The 20,855-nt window shown below is 46.0% G+C and overlaps 1 protein-coding gene across 1 annotated transcript in view; it reads right to left on the bottom strand.

Annotated features, from left to right (window-relative positions):
- The window catches only part of itga11a (integrin, alpha 11a), a 138,557-nt gene that overhangs the window by 77,501 nt on the left and 40,201 nt on the right, over positions 1-20,855 (bottom strand). The window contains exons 3-4 of the mRNA XM_068018134.1: positions 5,686-5,795; positions 4,816-4,907 (exon numbers count right to left, since the gene is read on the bottom strand). Of these exons, the coding sequence (XP_067874235.1) occupies positions 4,816-4,907; positions 5,686-5,795 (202 nt within the window). The remainder of the gene's footprint in view (positions 1-4,815; positions 4,908-5,685; positions 5,796-20,855) is intronic.

Below are 20,855 nucleotides of genomic sequence, written 5' to 3'. Positions count from 1 at the left end.
GGTAGGTTTTAAAGAGTGTCATAAAGGAGAATAGAGAGGTGGAGAGGTTTAGCCAGGAAATTCCAGAGTTTAGGGCCCAGGCAGCTGAAGGATCGGCTGCCAATGGAGGAGCGATTAGAATCAGGGATGTGCAACAAGCCAGAATTGGAGGAATTGTGCAAGCGAATGCAACAGCTAATGTTTATACAGCAAGATCCCACAAAGAGCAATAGGATGGATGTTTTGGGTGTTGGTTGAGGGAGCAATGTTGATCAGGACATTGGTTAAACTCCTTGCTTTGATTTAAATGTGATAAATGGAGCTTTTCATGCCTACTGAAGCAGGGAGATGGGGCCTCGGTTTTATGTTTTATCTGATCTCAGCTGGGGTCTAACCATTCCCTGGATTATGCACCAAAGCCCTAGAATGTGAGGAAACAAACGGGTGAGGAGACTTTTGCCATTATTAATTATGGCAAATCAGTTTTGTTTAAAGATGGAGTCTGCTCATCGGAGTCCCTTTTAGCTATCAACCAATTAGGAAAGTGTGAGGGCCAGTCTGGACACCTCTTCAGGCCTGCTGTGGCTCAGTGGGTACCACTCTTGTTTCTAAGTAAGAAGTTTGGGGGTTCAAGTCCCACTCCAGAGATTAAGCACCAAAATCTAGGCTGACACGCCCACTGCAGTACTGAGGGAATGCTGCACTGTCAGAGGTGCTGTGTTTCAGATGAGGTGTTAAACTGAGGCCCTCTCTGCTCTCTTGGCCAGATGTAAGAGATCCTATGGCATTGTTTCAAAGGGCGGGGGAGTTCTCCTCAGTGTCCTGCCCAATATTTATCCCTCAATCGAAATCACAAAAAAAAACAGATTATCTGGTCATTATCAGATTACTGTTCGTGATAGTTTGTTGTGTGCAAATTGGCCGCTGTGCTTCCGACATTAAAAAAAAAGTTATTAGTTATAAAGCTCTTTGAGGTAGTGAAAGGCACAATATAAATGCAAAACTTTTTTCGCTGTTCATTTTTATTTTTGTTCAAATGGTGAATAGTCTTGATATTGTCAGGTTAGATCGGCTTGAAGGAGTTATTGAACTCAATAGTAGAAGGGAATTAGAGTCAGAGAATCGTACAGCACAGAAGGAGGCTATTCTGCCCACCATGACTGTGCTAGCTCTTTCAAAGAGCCATCCAATTCGTCCCATTCCCCTGCTGTCGCCCAATAGCCCTGCTAAATTTTCTTTTTCAAATATATATCCAATTCCATTTTCAAAGTTACTGTTGAAACTGCTCCCACTGCCCTTTCAGGCAGCGCATTTCAGATTATAACAACTTGCTGTGTAAAAAGAAGTCTCCTCAACTGCCCACTGGCTCTTTTGGTAATTTTCTTAAATCTGTGTCCTTTGATTACCGACCCTCCTGCAAGTGGAAATAGTTTTTCCCAATCCACTCCATCAAAACCCCCAATAATTTTGAACACCTCTGTTAAATCTCCTCTTAACCTTCTCTGCAGAACAATCCCAGTTTCTCTAGTGAACTGAACCAACACACACGTAGCTGAAACACCCTGGATCTCGGATAGCATCAGCTGATGTTAGTTCAGCTGCCTTCCTCTGTCAGATCCAGGAACTCTGGCAGTTTAAATAAATATTCATTAAAACAAAATTGCACCAGAAGCGGATGGAAAGAATAGACCTGCTTTGAAGTCAACCGGACTTTTGGAAAATAAATTCTTAACCGCTTCCCGATGGGTCCATTAGTGAAGGCAGGACCCGAGGTGGCACTGAGGCACAATGTCCCAGCTTCAACCTCCAGTCACTGCTGCATTGGCTGCTGTCACAGCCACTCTGGCTCGAGCTGTTACATTTAGCTTTGGGCCAGGGATAGGAAATTTCAGGCAGGATTTTTTCAGGTCCTGATTGTTTCTCCAGTGACTCCGACCGGAAATCACGTGGGTGTTGGGATGAGGTTGGGATTGGGCTTGGCAGTGACGCACTCAGTGGTGGATTAGCCCTCCAACATTCCCTCTCAAGACTTACACAGGAAGTATAGTCACTTGGGCACAATGCTAGAGTGCAGCTGACACTGGTAGAACTGTAAGTCTAAGAAGGGTCAGCACTTTAAGGGTAGGAAAAAACACTGGAGAGAATTTCATTGGCGCGACTGCTTTGTTAAAAGAGAAGCACCTCAGGAATAAAGGAATAATTGTAAAGCGATGAGCCTCATTTGTCGTTGTTCACAACAATGTTTTTTCATTTTGTCTTTTAAAAGCAGTCCCTTTGAAAGACATAATATATAGGAACACTTGCCTTTTGATATCACTGTATCACAGAACCTCTGAAAAGCCTGTCACACACTGAGGTAGATCTCGACTTTGTGTGATAGTGTAACACAAGTGATGGCGAGTCCACAGCATGTTTCAGGTCTCTCCCAATGACTTCAATGGCAATTATGCTTGGGAGAGACTGCTGACTGGCCATGACCCATTTCACAGCGTTGCACCAAGATCTACCCAGTGAGTTTTCAAGTGCAGTGACTTTAGATATGGAGGCAAAAAGGCAGCTGCTTTTACAACTGCAAGTCCCACAAACATCAACAAGAGGGGTGACTGGTTAAACATGTTATTTGCAGTGCTGTTGATTGAGAGTTGAACGTTGGTCCTGGTCATTGGAAGAGCTCCCTACTTGAGTAATGCCCTGGACTTCGTAACACCAACCCAAGCAGGACCTGGACTTGATGTCTCATCCCAAGGAAGGCAGATCTGACTTGGATATTGGCCGGGGATAGGGTCAGGACCCTGCTGTGATTCCACCCCTACCCTAGTGGTCAAATAAAGCCCTCCCCTAGTATGGTTCAATTGTGGCCAGTAACCCAATTGATTCTATATAACTGGCTGATTCTTACAGCCCGTTCCCAGTGCTGCTACCACTGTAATTGAGTGATTAATCAGTCGCTTTTCGTCTCCTGCTACCTGGTCCCATTACTTTGTGTAATTAATTCCATGACACTAATTTAGCCCCATTTGTTTAGTCTGAAAGGAGCACTGCTCAACACTAAGCAGCATTTTGAACAGCTGGAAGGCTTGTACAGACAGATGTGCCTGATAAAGAACATGCTTAATGTAGCATGGATTTCCCGTAGCAATAAAATTAATGGATGGGAAATTGTGTAGGCTGAGATCGGGTATGATGACCTCTAAGCTTTAATCCCCATTAGCACTGCCATTGCAGGAAGCCTTATGTTGGAAATGCTGAATCATAGTTTAACCCATAGCGTAATTACTGTCTAACAAAAGATAATAAATACCACAGTAACAGATGTATTTTGATCCTAAAAGCATTGCTAATGGATGCTGTATTTCTTCTGTCATAGGTAGTAGCAAAAAGCAAATTAATATCTAAGCCAGATATCCAGGCCAAAGCTTCCAGTGTAATAGTGCAGATATCTTGTAAACTGCCTGTGAATTTCCTTTGAGGACACTGTTCGATAATGTGCTCCAGGGTCTGATTAGGAGCTCCGCAGTTGTGTCATGGGGATGCCTTAATCTTCCATTTACACAGAAGTGGCAGCATCTACCACGACTGGTTCTGAGGCAGTGGCTGGTTGTCCACTGTTTGCTGGCAACGTTTGATCTTTCAGATTGTACTGTGGGGCCCTCTATAAGGGATCCATTTGGAATGTCACAGTTATTCCAAGCATTAAGCCACTGGTCATCAGGGCTGAGAGGAGATCACTGAAGGGCTTCAGTGACGGTCCAAAATAGCCTTCAATATTTGAGACGGGTGGTTAGTCTGGATCGGCTTGTCTTTACCGATGTAACACTTGTAATCTCTGGAGACGGCATATTTCTGGTCTCATTGTGGTAGTGAGATGTTTGCAAGGACAGGCAGCCAGGGTGTTGGCATTTGTAAAACTGCCAGTGATAATTCTCACAGTAAAATTCAGCTGTACGTTAGTGGATTTGATCTGATAGCCATGCCAGAGCAATACTCTGCTGTACAGTACACCAGGGCAAGATGCCATACAGAGGGTCTGAGCATTGGCTCCCCATGTGGATGCACCACATTTCTAGATCAGGTTGACCTTACTCTATAGTTTCTTCCCGATATTCTGGAGATGCTGTCTATACAACAAGGTGCAATCGAGTGTGACTACTAAATAGGAGGGGCTTTTGGCATGATTTAGTTCTGCAGTGCAAAGGAGACTTTCAGGACTCGATTTTCTTGATGAGTATTGAGGTGGAAAGATGCTGCATCACCTGCCACCAAAATTCTTTGTCCACCCAAGCCTTTGATGTTTGTATCAAGTGGGATACAATGGATGCTGCAGTTTACCGCATTTGGTATTTTCTGTGACTGCAACTATTTAGAATGTCAGCTTGACTGAGAGGATTTTTACTTCTGCGTCAGAAGTTTGTGGGTTCAAGTCCCACTCCAGAGACTTGAGCACAAATTCCGGGCTGCCACTTAGGTAGCGTACTGAGGGAGTGCTGCACGGTTGGAGGTGCTGACTTTTGGATGAGACGTTGTACGGAGGCTGCATCTGCCCTCGCAGATGGATGTAAATGAACTACTGCACTGTTCCGAAGAGCACCAAAGGAGGCCAGTGTCCTGTCAACATTCATCTCTCAATCAACATCACTGAAACCGCTGAACTGGTCATGTATCTACTCACTGTTTGTGGGAGCTTGCTGCATGAAAATTAGCTGCTGCACTTCCTACATAACAACAGTGACTGCACTTCAAAGTTATTCTCTGGCATTTCCTGAGTATGTGAAAGGTACAATATAAGTGCAAGTATCTTCCTTCCTTAAAATAACATTTTAAAAGACCATTGCTTACCACAAAGGAGTGATCTTTGGCGTTACTGGTTAAAGTCATTCCAAGCCGCATATTGTCTTTATGCTCCGACACGAAAGGGAGGGATACTCTTCCTTGTGTGAATGAATTAGCAGGAGATTAGATAAGCCTTGATTAGATTAGGTTTGCTTTAAACCGATCTTGTCCCAAGTCTCTTTTTAATTCCAATTTTCTCCCCACTCTCTCACCCAGGGATATGGTTAGACAATAATAGTGACTTGAATATTAACTTAAATATAAAAATCAGTTTAATTATTTTGTGAACCAAATGATTAGAAACTTCTTCAATCATTTTTATTTAGTATTATTAGAGTATTATATCTGTGGGAGATGCAATAAATATGCTTTATCATGTATGTTTTGCTCAACTAACAAATTTATTTTATCCAGCTCACGTGTCTCATATTAAAAGTAACCCATCCAAGTGACCACTCATCACTGCATAGATAGCGCTGCTGATAGACTATTCGACTGTGGCTGGCCTCACCAAGTGTACTTTTTGGCAGAGAATAACAGGACAGCTAATTTTGCCTCCCCTTGTAGCCTTTGGCCACTGAGATCAATTCTAACATCTTAACAGATGGGACAAATAATTAAATCTGGGATCTTTAGGTGGTTTTGTGCCTCATGATGTGGCGCACTTACTCATAATCCCTTTGAGGGAAACAAGCTCACATTACTGGAGCTAAGAGTGAGCCTCATGTACTTTCAGCCTTTGCAAACTGATGTCCACCTCCCTTGTGCAGCCCGGTGATTGAGAATTGAAACCATGCAAAGTTACTCGGTCATTCATTTCAAAGAGGGATTTTTTTCCCAACGCACGAGTCAGTGACATAACAAAGAATACAATACCGAGGTTAAGCTTCCCACATCCATAGCTTGTCTGGTTTTTCACCGGACACCGGTACACATCCCCAGTCTTCTTCTTTCCAACACCAGCCCATGGTGCACCAACTAGAAGCCTGGCACAGAGCAAGAAAATAAAAACAGATACATCTAAAATCATGAGAAAATGTTACACAGAATTTACAGCACAGAAACAGGCCATTTGGCCCATCTGGTCCATACTAGTGTTTATGCTCCACATGCGTCTCCTCCTACCCTACCTCATCTCTATCAGCATAGCCTTATCTTCCTTTTCCCCTCATGTGATTATTTAGCTTCCATTTAAATGCATCTATGCTATTCACCTCAACTAGTCTTTGTGGTAGTGAGTTCCAGATTCTCATTACTCTCTAGGTAAAGACGTTTCTCTTGAATGGAACTGGTGAGGGCAGAGAGCAAAGGCCTGGAACTCAGGGTGGAGAGAGGGGAACTCAGGGGTAAGGTCTGGAACTCGGGGGGTGGGGTGCGTGGGGGAGAACTAGGAGGATTGAAGAGAGGCATTATAAACTAAATGGTGCAATTTTTGAAGGGGTGCAGAGAGACCTGCGGTTGTAGGTAGACAAGTCTCTGAAGGTGGCAGGACATGGTGAGCAGGCTGTCAAAAGGCATACAGGATCATTGGCTTTAAAGAAGGATAGAGTACAAAAGCAAGGAAGTTAAGCTAAACCTTTATAAACGCTAGTTAGACTTCAGCTGGGGTATTGTGGCCAAGTCTGGGCACCACATTTTAGGAAGGATGTCAAGGCCTTGGAGAGGGTGCAGAAGAGACACAGTGGCGGCACAGTGGCGCAGTGGTTAGCACCGCAGCCTCACAGCTCCAGGGACCCGGGTTTGATTCTGGGTACTGCCTGTGCAGAGTTTTCAAGTTCTCCCTGTGACCATGTGGGTTTCCACCAGGTGCTCCGGTTTCCTCCCACAGCCAAAGACTTGAAGGTTGATAGGTTAATTGGCCATTATAAATTGTCCCTAGTATAGGTAGGTGGTAGGGAAATATAGGGACAGGTGGGGATGTGGTAGGAATATGGAATTAGTGTAGGATTAGTATAAATGGGTGGTTGATGGTCGGCACAGACTCAGTGGGCCGAAGGGCCTGTTTCAGTGCTGTATCTCTAAATAAATAAATAAAATGGTTCCAGGGATGAAAGACTTCAGTTACAAGGAGACTGGAGAAACTGGGGTTGTTCTCCGAGCATATTCTATGTTCCTACCAACATGCATTACAGTACAATAAAAGCAAAATACTGCGGATGCTGGAAATCTGAAACAAAAACAAGAAATGCTGGAATTACTCAGCAGGTCTGGCAGCATCTGTGGAAAGAGAAGCAGAGTTAACGTTTCGGGTCAGTGACCCTTCTTCGGAACTGACAAATATTAGAAAAGTCACAGATTATAAACAAGTGAGGTGGGGGTGGGGCAAGAGATAACAAAGGAGAAGGTGTAGATTGGACAAGGCCACATAGCGTCTCCTTTGTTATCTCTTGCCCCACCCCCACCTCACTTGTTTATAATCTGTGACTTTTCTAATATTTGTCAGTTCCGAAGAAGGGTCACTGACCCGAAACGTTAACTCTGCTTCTCTTTCCACAGATGCTGCCAGACCTGCTGAGTGATTCCAGCATTTCTTGTTTTTGATGCATTACAGTACATTCATTTGTGATTTGCCAGACTTGACTATTGCAATGTTCTCCTGGTCAACCTTCATCTTTCACCCTCAATGAACTAGAGCTCATCACAAACTGTGCTCCTAATTCGTAACTAGTCCTGTTTAACATCGCGCCTGCTTTCGCTGATCCACATTGGCTCCGGGTTCAGCAATATGTTCTCCTGCCTAAATTGAGATCTCTCCATCCCTCACCCCGTCCTATCTGCACTCGGGAGTGTGAGACCTGTCTGTTCTCTGAAAGCAATGGTGTCAGCACTGTCAGCTTTGGAGTCTGCCTGACCATAACTGGATCAAATTACACAATCAGAGACCTTGAATTACTCTAGAGCAAGCAGGGTCAAATTACACATTCCAGACAAACTGTTAGGTGTGTCTTATTCTCCAAGGGAACCAATCAGAATGCTAGTCCATATAATAAAAGCAAAATACTGCAGATGCTGGAAATCTGAAATAAAAACAAGAAATGCTGGAACCACTCAGCAGGTCTGGCAGCATCTGTGGAAAGAGAAGCAGAGTTAACGTTTCGGGTCAGTGATCCTTCTTTGGAACCCTCCGGGTCACTGACCCGAAACGTTAACTCTGCTTCTCTGTCCACAGATGCTGCCAGACCTGTTGAGTGGTTCCAGAATGCTAGTCCATCCCATTTGTGTTGCAAATAAACACTGCCATGATGAGTGCCTGGTATATTGTCCGTTTTATACAATTCAAAGTTGAAATGAGGCGGCACAATGGCACAGTGGGGGCGGCACAGTGGCGCAGTGGTTAGCACCGCAGCCTCACAGCTCCAGCGACCTGGGTTCGATTCTGGGTACTGCCTGTGTGGAGTTTGCAAGTTCTCCCTGTGTCTGCGTGGGTTTCCTCCGGGTGCTCCAGTTTCCTCCCACAGCCAAAGACTTGCAGGTTGATAGGTAAATTGGCCATTATAAATTGCCCCTAGTGTAGGTAGGTGGTAGGGGAATGGAGGGAAGGTGGGGATGTGGTAGGAATATGGGATTAATGTAGGATTAGTTTAAATGGGTGGTTGATGGTCGACACAGACTCGGTGGGCCGAAGGGCCTGTTTCAGTGCTGTATCTCTAAATAAATAAACATTAAACGGTGCATTCGGATAACATGAAGCTAAATTCTCATTGCCATTCCCCTAATTTGGTTGCAATTAGCAGTTGCACTCTGAGACAGTTAGTGTGGGAATTGGAAAATTGTCTCACTGATGTGGTAAAGGACAACTTCTGAGGTTTACTGAGACATGTTGTAGTGGGAGTTTCTCTATGTATTTTGCTGTGCTGTGTTTGACTTCACTGTGCCTGATGGTGACATTGAGTGTCTAAATTAGGAAAAGGCTCTATTCCTCATCTCAATGAGCACATAATTTAGCATAGAAGGTTAAAAAAATCCCAGCATTTTGGTAGCTCAACTAGAGTATTGCCCATCAGAATACGGAATTCATATCTATTTATTAAAGAGAGCCTAGGCTGGAACAAAAATTATAACGGGAGCTGCTTCAAAGTAATGACATGAAATGAATTTGGGTGCTTTTAGCCCAATTCTCAATGGACATGGAGACACATCTCGGATAGAAACTCTTTTAGCCAAGAGAGAGCAGGAACTCTCATTGCAGCAGTGTCAGGCTGAAAAATCAGCACCTACATGGATTTTATATGTATTCATTTATTTTATTTAGAGATACAGCACTGAAACAGGCCCTTCGGCCCACTGAGTCTGTGCCGACCATCAACCATCCATTTATACTAATCCTACATTAATCCCATATTCCTACCACATCCCCAGTTCCCCTACCACCTACCTATACTAGCGGCAATTTATAATGGCAAATTTAACTATCAACCTGCAAGTCTTTGGCTGTGGGAGGAAACCGGAGCACCCGGCGGAAACCCACGTGGTCACAGGGAGAGCTTGCAAACTCCACATAGGCAGTACCCAGAACTGAACCCGTGTCGCTGGAGCTGTGAGGCTGCGGTGCTAACCACTGCGCCACTGTGCCACCCACAATTTGCCACAATTGGCCCGATTTTAACCTTTCCCCCCACTGATTGGCTGAATCCGGGATAGGGTGCAGGACAGTTAAAATGAGGGCAGCGACTTTGTCTTCTTCTGCTTTTGCTGCCTTCTCACCTTGTCCCAATGCTAACCTGCTGCATTGAGTAGCTAAGTGGATCTGGCTGGGTTCCAACAGGTCACTGAGAAAACGTTTGGTGACGGCCGTGGCTCCAGATCCCCAGATTCCCTGGGTTCACCATCCACTTTGGGGCTCACACAATCCGTACCGGTCCCCTTTAAAACCAGGGCCCAACCAGGCATGTGTAACGAAGGTGTAATTGCAGCAGTAAAATGTATCAGATTCTGAGAGGGCGTGACAGAGTAGATGCTAGAAGGCTGTTTCTTCTGGCTGAAGAGTTTAGAACGGGGGTGGCGGTGGGGGGGGGGGGGGGTCATAATTTCAGGATAAGGGATCAGCTATTTCAAACTGAGTGGCAGAAAAAAATTCTTCATTCAGAGGGTTGTGGAATTCTCTACCCCAGAGAGCTGTGGATGCTCAGTTGTAGAGATCGATAGATTTTCAAGCACTAAAGGAACCAAAGGGATATGGAGACAGGGCAGGAAAGTGCAATGGATGCAAAGGGCCAGTCATGATCTTAGTAAATGGCAGAGCAGACTTGAGGGGTTCTACAGACTATTCCTGCTCCTGTTTCTAATGTAATATATGTCAACGAGACATCTTGATAAAACAGCTGCAGTTTCCCTTTAAGTTTCATCCCAAGGAAAAATGTTCCTATTTTGTAAACCAGACTGAGGCCAATCCACTGTAAAATAAAACCTAAATCCAATTCCTCATTGGGAAACTTCCTCAGATTAAAACAGAAGTTAACTTTCCAGCACAGTTTGGATCAACAGGTTTCCCACTGAGAGAGTTCAGGGCAGCATTAGGCTTTGCATCTTATAAATAGTTTGTGCTTGGCATCTGAAGCTAACTTAGAAGCTGAAAGATATATTTCCAAAAAAGATATTGAACTCCATGGTCTCAGCTGTGTAAATACACGGCAACCCAAAGGAAATAATTCTGAGCATTAGAATGGTAACAGAAACCATTATTTCACATAAATAACTTACCAAGAAATTTTGTATCCCTCACCGCATGTCCCCCTCATTGTGTATAACCCCCTCCCCCCACTACAGGGTTCCCCCATTGTGTCCCCTCACGGTATGCCCCCCTCACTCTGTCCCCCCCCACTCTGTGCACCCTCACTGTGTGTACCCCTCTCCGTGTGTACCCCCACACTGTGCATACCCCACACTGTATGTCCCGCTCACTGTGTCTCCTCATTGTGTGCCCCCCTCACACTGTCCCCCCCAACTCTGTGCGACCTCAATATGTGAACCCGCACACTGTGTGTGTCCCCTCACTATGTACCCTCACTGTGTGTACACCTCACTCTGTATATCCCTCGCTGTGTCCCCCTCACTCTGTGTCCCCCTCTGTGTATCTTGGTCTGTGTTTTCCTGCTGTTTCAACCATTCATTGTTATCCCTTATTTCCAGTGGTGTTTGACATTTTTGTTGAATAGAGTATGTGCTGGGAACTGGAACAACATTCAATGTTTGGAAATTCATCCAGCCTGAGAAAATTATCCCAAGTGTGCCGGTGTGAACTTGACGTGAGGACTAGAGGAATGCAGAGGATCAAAAGAGATTGCTGCTGTCAGTGTGTCTGGTCCCAGCTCTTAAATCTCTCACTCAATTTCTCTGGCAACTATCGATCTGGCTCCTTTTTGAAATGAACAGCATTGCCTGTCTCCACTGCTCCCTTGCTCGACACATTCAGTGACCTCTGTATAATCAAACCTTCCTTCTGCTGTGGGTAAGTCAACAACTGGAGCAGCAGGAGCTGTGCTGCTTAGAGCAGAGAGGCTGAGGAGATTTGATAGAGCTGTTTAAAATCATGAAGGGTTTAGATAGAGTAAAGAAAGAGAAACTGTTTCCAATGGCTGAAGGGTCGATAACCAGAGGGCACTGATTTAAGGTGATTGGCAAAAAGACTAGAGGTGACACAGGGAAAAACATTTTTGATACGATGAGTGTTTAGGGTTTGGAATGCACGGTCTGAAAGGGTGGAAGATAAAGATTCAATAGTAGACTCAAAAAGCAATTGGATAAATACTTAAATGAAGAAAAAAATTGCAGGGCAAGAGCAGGGGAGTCGGACTAACTTGACTGCTCTTCGAAGGATCCGTTGCAGCCTCATTCAATCATAGAATAGAATAGTTACAGCACAGAAGGAGACCATTTGGCCCGTCATATCCATGCACTTCACCTACTCCCATTCCACCACATTTCCCCTGTAGCCCGATACATTTTTTTCTCCAGATAATTGTCCAATTCTCTTTGGAAAGGCAGTGCATTCCAGATCCTAACCACTCACTGCGTAAAAAAGCTTTTCCTCATTTCGGTGTTGCTTCTTTTGCCATTCACCTTAAATCGGTGTCCTCTGGTTCTGGATCCTTCTGCCAATGGGAACAGTTTCTCCCGATCTACACTGCCCAGACCCCCCATGATCTTGATGGGCCAATGACTTATGTTTATGATCCTGTGATATCTTGTTGTTCGGTGCATGAATGTGTTAAACATTATTCATATTTAATATATCTGTACACCTGAGAATCCTAACTCCCTCAAGACGATCTCCCTTTTTCCATGAGTGTATATATTCCCAGGTTCTGTCACCTCCTTGCTCGCTCGGCAACATCAGCTGTGGCTCAGTGGGTAATGATATGGGCTGACTTTCCCAATCCAGTAATGAGGGAATGCTGCACTGTTGGATGTGACATCAAACTGTGGCTTATGAAATGATGAAAGTATTGTAACAACAACTTGAATTTATATAGTGCCTTTGATGTAGTAAAATGTCACAGGAGCCATTGTCAAACAAGACTTGATGCTGAACTTCATAAGAAGGTATTAGGACAGGTGACCCAAAAATCTTGGTCAAAGAGGTAGGTTTTAAGGAGCATCCTAAAGGAGGAAAGAGAGGTAGAGAAGTGGAGAGGTTTAGGGTGGCTTAGGACCCAGGAAGTTGAAGGCATGTCTGCGAATAGTGGAGGGATCAAATTGGAGATGCACAAAAGGCTAGAATTGGAGGATGCAGACATCTTGGAGGGTTGTAGTGTTGGAGGACATAGGGAGGAGTAAGACCATGGAGGGATTTGAAAAGAAAGTTGAGAATTTTAAAATTGAGGCGTTGCTTAACCAGCAGCCAATGTAGGTCAGTGAGGACAGGGGTGATGGGTAAATGGGACTTGATGCAAATAAGGACACAGGCAGCAAAGTTTTAGATGACTTCAAATTTACAGAGATTGGAAGACAGAAGATCAACCAGGAGCGAGTGGAATAATCCAGTCTAGATATAACAATAACAAGGCATGGATGAGGGTTTCAGCAGCAGATGAGCTGAGGCAGGGGGTAAATCAGGTGATGTTACAGAGGTGGAAATAGATGACCTGAGTGATGGTGCAGATATGTGATTGGAAACTTACCTCAAATACAACATTGAGGTTGCGAACAGTTTGGTTCGGCTACAGATAGTTGCCTGGAAGAGGGATAGAATCGGTGGTTAGAGAATGGAGGTTACAGTGGGGACCGAAACAATGAATTCAGTCTTCCCAATAATTCATTGGAGGAAATTGTTGCTCATCCGTTAGTGGATGTTGGTCAAGCAGTGTGATAATGTAGAGACAGTGGAGGGGTCAAGAGAGGTCGTGGTGCAGTAGAGCTGGGTGTCATCAGCTTACATGTGGAAACTGATGCTGCACTTTTGGATGATGTTGCAGTATGTAAATGAGAGATAGAAGGGGGCTGAGGATGAATCATTGGGGGACACCAGAAGTAACGGTGCGGGAGCGGCAAGAGAAGACATTGCAAGTGATTCTCTGGCTATGACTAGGTAGATAAGAATGGAACCAGCCGAATGCAGTCCCATCCAGAAATACAACAGTGGAGAAGTGTTGGAGGAGGATGATGTGGTCGATCATGTCAAAGGCTGCAGACAGGTCGAGAAGGACGAGGAAGAAAAGTTTACCTTTGTCACAGTCACATTGGATGTAATTTGTGACTTTGCTAAGCGCCGTTTCTGTACTGTGATAGGGGCGTCAACCTGATTGGAGGGAGTCAAACGTGGAGTTCTGGGAAAGATGGGCACAGATTTGGGAGGTGATGGCACATTCAAGGACTTTGGAGAGGAAAGGGAGGTTGGAGATAGAGCAGTAGTTTGCAAGGACGAAAGGGCCAAGGTTTGTTTTTAGAGGAGAGGGGTGATGACAGTAGATTTGAAGGAGAGAGGGACCGTACTTGAGGAGAGAGAACCGTTAATAATATCGGCTAACATGAGGACCAGGAAGGGAAGTTAGATGGTCAGCAGTTTAGTGGAAATAGGGTTGAGGGAGGGGAGGTGTGTCTGATTGACAAGATGAGCTCAGAGAAGGCGTAAGGGGAGATAGGAGACAAACTAGAGAAAGATGTGAGTTCAGGTGTAGGACAGGCTGAACCTTAGAGGATGTTCGGCCTAGTGGGCAAGGGCAAGGGCAAGGGAGGGAAACGCAGAGGCAGCTGAATGGTTTCAAACTTAGTGACAAAGAGGTTCATGAGCTCCTCGCACATTGTTTGAGGTGAGGGTGGAGAAAACAGAGGAAATGGGTTTAAGAAGACAGTTTTCAGTAGAGAAAAGAAACCTGAGGTTATCTTTGCATTCCACGATGATCCTGGAATATTGAGGAATTTTGGCAGATGAAAACAGGACCTGATAGTGTTTGATGCAGTCCAGCCAGATCTGGCGATGATTGGCTAAACCAGTTGTCCGCCATAACCGTTCACGTCAACGTTCCTTGGACTTAAGGGAGCAGAGATGAGGGCCATGCAAGGAAAAACAAACAGGGTGAGAGAGTAATGGTTTTAATGGGGATGAGAGGTGAAATTGAGAGTGTGGTTGCGATCAGTAGTTGCAAAAATGTTATGGTGAATGGAAGGACTTTGAAAATGCACTTGTAAGTGAACTGGGAGATTGTATTTTCCAGAGGCAGATACAGAGGAAAGTGCGGTTGGGAGGGGGAAGAGGAATGTGGGTGGAGATCGATGCAACGAAGTGATCGGAGATGGACATATCTGTGATTAACACACTGGGAGTGACGAGGCCATGTGAGATGGCAAGGTAAAGGGGGTGGCCGTGCATATAGATTGGGAAGTTTATATGGAGGGAGGAATTAAGGCATGATATCAGGGCAGTGAACTCAGAGAAGAGAGAGAATGATGAATTGAGATGGAGGTTGAAACCACAAATGATGAGAAGTTGTAGAGACTGAGGGAGAAAAGTAGTGAAGATGTCTTGATGAGAAATGTTTTTATGTTACTTGGGTGGGTGGTAGAGAATGAGGATTTTAAATGAAAGATGTGGAACAAGGTGAGATTCTCAAAGGAGGAGAAAGGGCAGGGGAGTAAGAGAACAGACTAAGATGTGATTTGGTGATAAGAGCCACACCACCACCATGACGGTCTAGGCAGGGCAAGTGGTGGGAAGGTATAGCCAGACGGGGAATCTTCACTTAAGTGGAAGGTGTCATCAGCACTTAGCCAGGTTTCCGTCAAGGCCATGATGTTGCTGCAATCATCCAGAGTAAGGTCATGAATGGCAAAGGCCTTCTTCATAAGTGAACAGACATTCTGGAGAGAGATGCGAACAGGGGCAATGAGAGCAGTTCTGCTGGCAGGGAGGGGTGAGTCGGATGGGAAGGTCAGGAAATATTAGCCCCCTGTGTGAGAAGGTCAGTGAGAGAGTAGGATGGGATAGTTGGAGGTTGCTGCTCGTAAGGAGGCAGCACTGAGTGCCTCGATGGGCCCTTTGGAGGATGCCAAGAGAGGCACAGAGGGAAGCTGTAGTCTTATTTCAGAGGACTTCAAGACTGGGATGGTGGCAGGAGAGTAGGAAGTTCAAAGAGTACTGAAGAATTGGGGGAGGCATTTTGGAGGGCACAGTACCAGAGGGTAGAAATGAAAGGAGGCATGGCTTAGGAAGGGTAAAGAGAAAATAGGTCAAAAAGGGGGAGAAAAAAGTGGAAATAGAAGTCATGGGCTTGGGACTATAGTAGCCGCCAAAATGCACATATGAAGGACAGAGGGAACACTCGGGTTATATAGCACACATAAGAAATGCTGGATTCACTCAGCAGGTCTGGCAGCATCTGTGGAAAGAGAAGCAGAGTTAATGTTTCGGGTCAGTGACCCTTCTTCCGAAGAAGGGTCACTGACCCGAAACGTTAACTCTGCTTCTCTTTCCACAGATGCTGCCAGACCTGCTGAGTGAATCCAGCATTTCTTGTTTTTGTTTCAGATTTCCAGCATCCGCAGTATTTTGCTTTTATTTACTCGGGTTATATAGGCCTGGTTATGTTGCAAGATTAGGATACATATATTCTGGTAGTAAATGAGGAATAGGCAGGAGACAATCAGAGGGAGTCCAGAGACGGGAGGCCCTTTAGGGAGGGAATTCCAGAGGTTAGGACCTCGCCAGCTGAAAGCATGGCCACCAATGGGAGAAGAATTAAAATTGTGAATGTGCAAGAGGCCAAAATTGGAGGAGAGCAGAGATCTCAGGGGGTTGTAGTGCTGGAGGAGGTTTCAGGGACAGGGAAGGGTGAGACCAAACAGGGATTTGGAAACGAGAATGAGATTGTTAAAACTGAGGTGTGGCTGGACTGGGAGCCAATGTAGGTTAGTGAGCACTAGAGCATCCCAGGAAAATAAAAAATACTTATAATTGCTTCGAAGAAAAGGGAATCTCCTAAGATAATTCCATACTGTTTGGTTATTTTGGGAAGCACTGTGGATTTGTGGCTATGCTACTGGTGAAAGAGCTTGGTTTCTGATCCCAGCTGTGATTAAGGATAATTATTGTTGGGTGGGACAAGTCTCAGCTACATGTGGCTTGCTTGCTCCTGCCCAATGGAGGTGTTGCAATCTGATTATTGACAGTTGTAGTGATTTAAACAGAGGATGGGATCAAGTTCCACTTTACTGTGTCCCACAATCTGCTGGAATTGACATCGTCATCCATGTTTCAGTTTCAACAATACCATTGGGTGATGTGAACGGATAAAAGTGAATTTCTACATTTTAGTTTACATATTATAGCACAGAAGGAGGCCATTCAGCCTATCATGCCTCTGCTGGTCCTTTGAAAGAACTATGCAATTGGCCCCACTGCCTTCATGTTTCCCCAGAGCCTTGGACATCATTCCTTTACAAGTATTTATCAAATCCTTTTTTGAAAGTTACTATTGAATCTGCTTCCACCAGCCACTGAGCTGGTGCATTTCCGATCGTAACAACTCGCTGTGGAAAATAAAGTCTCCCCCTCTGGTTCTTTCATCAATTATCTTAAATCTGTGTCCTCTGGTTACTGAGAGTCCTGCGAGTGGAGACAGTTTCTCCTTGTTGGCTCTAACAAAACCCTTCTTAGCACATCTTCCAGAAACATAGCAAATAGCTTCACGTACTTTGAATTTATTTGTAGTCCAATGACTGTTGTTACTCAGGCAAATGCCATGCACAGCAAGAACCCAAAAACAGCAACAAAATGAATGACCACTTAACCTGCTCTTTGATGAGCGATAAATATTGACCAGTACACTGGTGAACTCCCTGCCTGTGTTCAAACAGCGCCACGGAATCCTTAATGCCCACCTGAACAGGGGCATGGAGCCTTGGTTTAAAGTCACATCTGAAATTCAGCATTCTCGGCATTCCCTCAGTCCTACACTTGAATGTCAGTTTTGTTTTATGTGTGGAAGTCTGGTTGTAGATTGGAACCCACAACCTTCTGATTTGGTCAAGAGAACTTTCCGTTAAGCTACTGATGGCACCGAGTGCACCCACCAGTATGCCCCTCCTTGGTTTCTAAATATGGAAAGATATGTTGTCCTTTTTTAACCACAAAATGCTGCCCCTTTAATAATTAAAGTAGCAATACTGAGGTGCGCCATTCCCAAGTATAAGAACCAAATTTGTTCTTTTTATATTCTCACAATACATTGATGGCACCGCGATGACCATGCTGTCCCTCTACTTGTGGTTTATTTTATTTCATTGGTGGCTAGAGATTTCCATACAATTAGGGGGAGAGTGGCATGGCAGGAAAGTCCTATTTAGTGATACTCAGTAATTCCAGCAGATATTGAATGGTATTGTACCAACGGCATTAAAGTGACGTTTCCATTCCCGCAGCAATCATCCTCGTGACCTTTCTGAATGGTTCAGCCAAATGCTAATGGTAATTTATGCCAAGTTATGTGCTGATTTGTGCTGTGATATTGCGCCCACCCACCAGGAGCTGAATTCGATGCCCAAATATAGGAAACACACAGCTGGGAGGAGGCAGCTCTCATCCGACCAGCCTGGACTGGATTCCACATCCCAGAGGTCAAAGTTCAGCATCTAACCCACCCAACATCATCCAGTCCCTGCCCATGTGGGTTGGCTTCAACTTCACATATGAATCGTGTGCATTTTAAATTCGGGTCATGTCATCCTTCAAATAACCACTCTCTCGCAGTATGTCAGTGGGCTAGTTCTGTGGCAAACTGTACTTGTAGAAATACTACAGTCTACCAAAGTAGGTCAACGTAGTATCATCATGAAACAACCTCTGTGTAGAAAATCTGCAAACCCTCCTCATGGCTTTTCCAACCATGTCCAACCTGTCTGTTTATAGCAATTAACATTTGTGTTAAAATAGCAGATGCAGGACAGTAATAGGTTAAATGCTTATACATGAACTTTGCTGGTTGGACTTTCACACTTAGCACTGAATTCAGGCCTTGGAGGCGGGAAACAGGAATTGGATTTGTTTTTGGGTCAGAAACCTGCCTCCAGTGGGAAACTGATTAAAGTCTCAATTTTCACGTGGGTTAGCATTTCATTGGTATGGAGACGGGATTCCTGTCCAATTAGAGCCAGTGGGGGTGGGAACAGAGGTGAATCAGATCAAGCATGGGACTGATTTAGACTCACTCACTTCACTGAGGCTGCTGACTGTCCTGGAGAACAGAACTGTGGATCATGACAAAGCCATCCATTGATCCAATGGGAGGTGAGATGACTCAAGAAAGCCGGAAGCCTAGTATCTAGGGCAGGGCTACCCCTTCGTTCATTGTTGCAGACCAGAATCTCATTTTGGAGGCTGTGAGGGAGAGGAGAGAGGTCCTTTGCCTGGTGAGTGGCCAGAGGAGGCCACAGGCTGAGACCAAGCAGGCCTGAGCGCAAATTGCTGCCACCATGAGCGGCAGAAGTGAGACTCAGAGAACTTGGATCCAGTGCCGGGAAAGGTTCAACGACCTCATGCGTTTTGGAAAGGTGAGTGTGATCCCCAACCCTCCGGTCAGGTCACAGAAGTTGCACCCTCCAACAGACACACCACCAGAGGGGCCTCAGGGCACATGCTGCTTCTCAACATGGCAGCAGTATGTGCCCGGGGCAATTACTGATCCCTTAGGAAGGCTCACAGCCAGAGAGCTGCTGAGGATCTGTCATCACTGAGACACGCAGCTCCTAATGGATAGCGGCAGATGACACTGGACACAGGGGGCAGCAGTGCCTTATGTTGCTCTCTTTTGTTCTTGCCTGAGAAACGTGCACACAATGTGAAGGAGAGGACCCAGACAGAGGAGGGGTGTCCCTCTTCTATTGAATAACCCCCCATGGGGCAATGAAGATAGCTAGGACAGTGGGAGAAGAGGCAGTTGGGCCTAGCGAATCCGAAATCCAAAGCACCTGGTGATCATAGAGGGCAAAGTGGTCATTAAGAGTGTGCAGTGCACTCAATCCCGTTTGATAGCATGTCGTGCACTGAGTGACATTGGGCAGCCTCAGCAATGCAGAGGTTTCTACTCTCCTAGGCCAGTTCTCATCATCTCTTCATGTGTTTCCCACAGGTGCAGACATCCAACCCAGGGCACCCTCTTCCTCTGTCTCCACAGGATCTGAACTACATGAGGAAGAAGAAAAAGAAGCACCGTCACACCTTAGGAGCTCACCGTCGACCAGCGCAGATACTCTCATCTCGGTGGGTCCTCGCACACGCGTAGATATGGTGGCACAGGGCGATGATCATGGCACTAGTTGGCAGGAGGAGGTGCCAGAGGCAGAGGAAGCTGTGGTCAGTTCTCCTCAGAGGAGGGACACAGCTGGAGCACAGCTGGCATGCCCTCCACGGATCTCTGTGGAGGTAGAGACACACCCCTGATCAACTGGACATGGGTGCAGGGCCTCAGGAGTCACAGGAAAGGAGGCTCTGCCTTAAACAGCAGCAGGAGATGTGCTCCTGCATGTCAGAGTTCCCCGAGGCAGTGTAGGGTCTTGGGCAGAAGATGGAGGAGCCATCCAACTCATGTGAACTACCATGGCTCAGGGCTATGAGCGCATGAGCTCCTCCATAAAGAGAGTGGCCAACCTCTTGGAGAACCATATGTGGCGTCACTCTGAGTGGGTGCAGGAACTGTGTACTGATGTCCACGGGATCCATGAAATGCTAGTTAGCGTGGAGCACAGTGGCACCGAGACCCGTGGAGGGGATGTCAGCTGTGTTCCAGCTGTGCCCTCCGCCAGGCATCCAGAGCACCTGCCAAGGGCTGAGGAGGTCTTGGAGGAGGATGAGGCTGCCATCCCTCACGAGGCACTCTCATAATACTTGGCCTCCTTGGCCTCTCCCACTGAGGGACCATCTGTGTAGCAGGGCCAAGTGATGGAGGGTGCCCCTGAAATGATGCAGGTGCGGCAGCCTCTGGAGATGCCCCCACAGGCACCACCACCATGAGGACAACCACCACATGCATCTCAGCCTCAAGCAGAGACGAGCGGGCAGGTTGCCTTCACCTCCCCGGAGGGCACGAGGGGAGCACTGTGTAGAAGTGGCACAGTGCAGAGGTCACTGTGTCACGTTGAGTGGGTCACTGGGGTGTCTTCCTACTGTCTTTGTGAACTGATTTCCTTTATGTACATTTTTTAAATGATGAACATGCTAAGGCACATGCCTGGGACTCTTTTTTATTGCTGCCGTGACTGGAAAAGTGGTATGAGGTGGTGAAAGACATAACGGGATCCTCCATGGTGAGGGCAAAGCCTCTGGGCCGGTGTGCTTCCTTCATTGGCGGTTAGTGATTAGATGCTCCAGGCTGTGTTAGCAGAGGTACCTCAGTCTCACTACCATGCCATGCCCCTTAACCAGCATCCGAGTGGCTCCTTCCTGACTCAGGAGATCCCTGACGTTCATGGCATCCTCACGAGATGTTCGCACCCTGGGCCATGCCCAGCTACCCCATCATGCAGCAGGGGCACCTCTCTGTTCTGTGCCATCTCCCTCTGGTTCCACTTCCTCCTCCTGTCACATCTCCTGCTCCTATGGTTTCCACGGTGAGCTG

This window comes from Heterodontus francisci, chromosome 38, assembly GCF_036365525.1.
Source record: "Heterodontus francisci isolate sHetFra1 chromosome 38, sHetFra1.hap1, whole genome shotgun sequence".
NCBI classification, from domain to species: domain Eukaryota; kingdom Metazoa; phylum Chordata; class Chondrichthyes; order Heterodontiformes; family Heterodontidae; genus Heterodontus; species Heterodontus francisci.
Note: the sequence above shows the minus strand (reverse complement) of the source record. Positions and strands in the feature narration are given on the sequence as shown.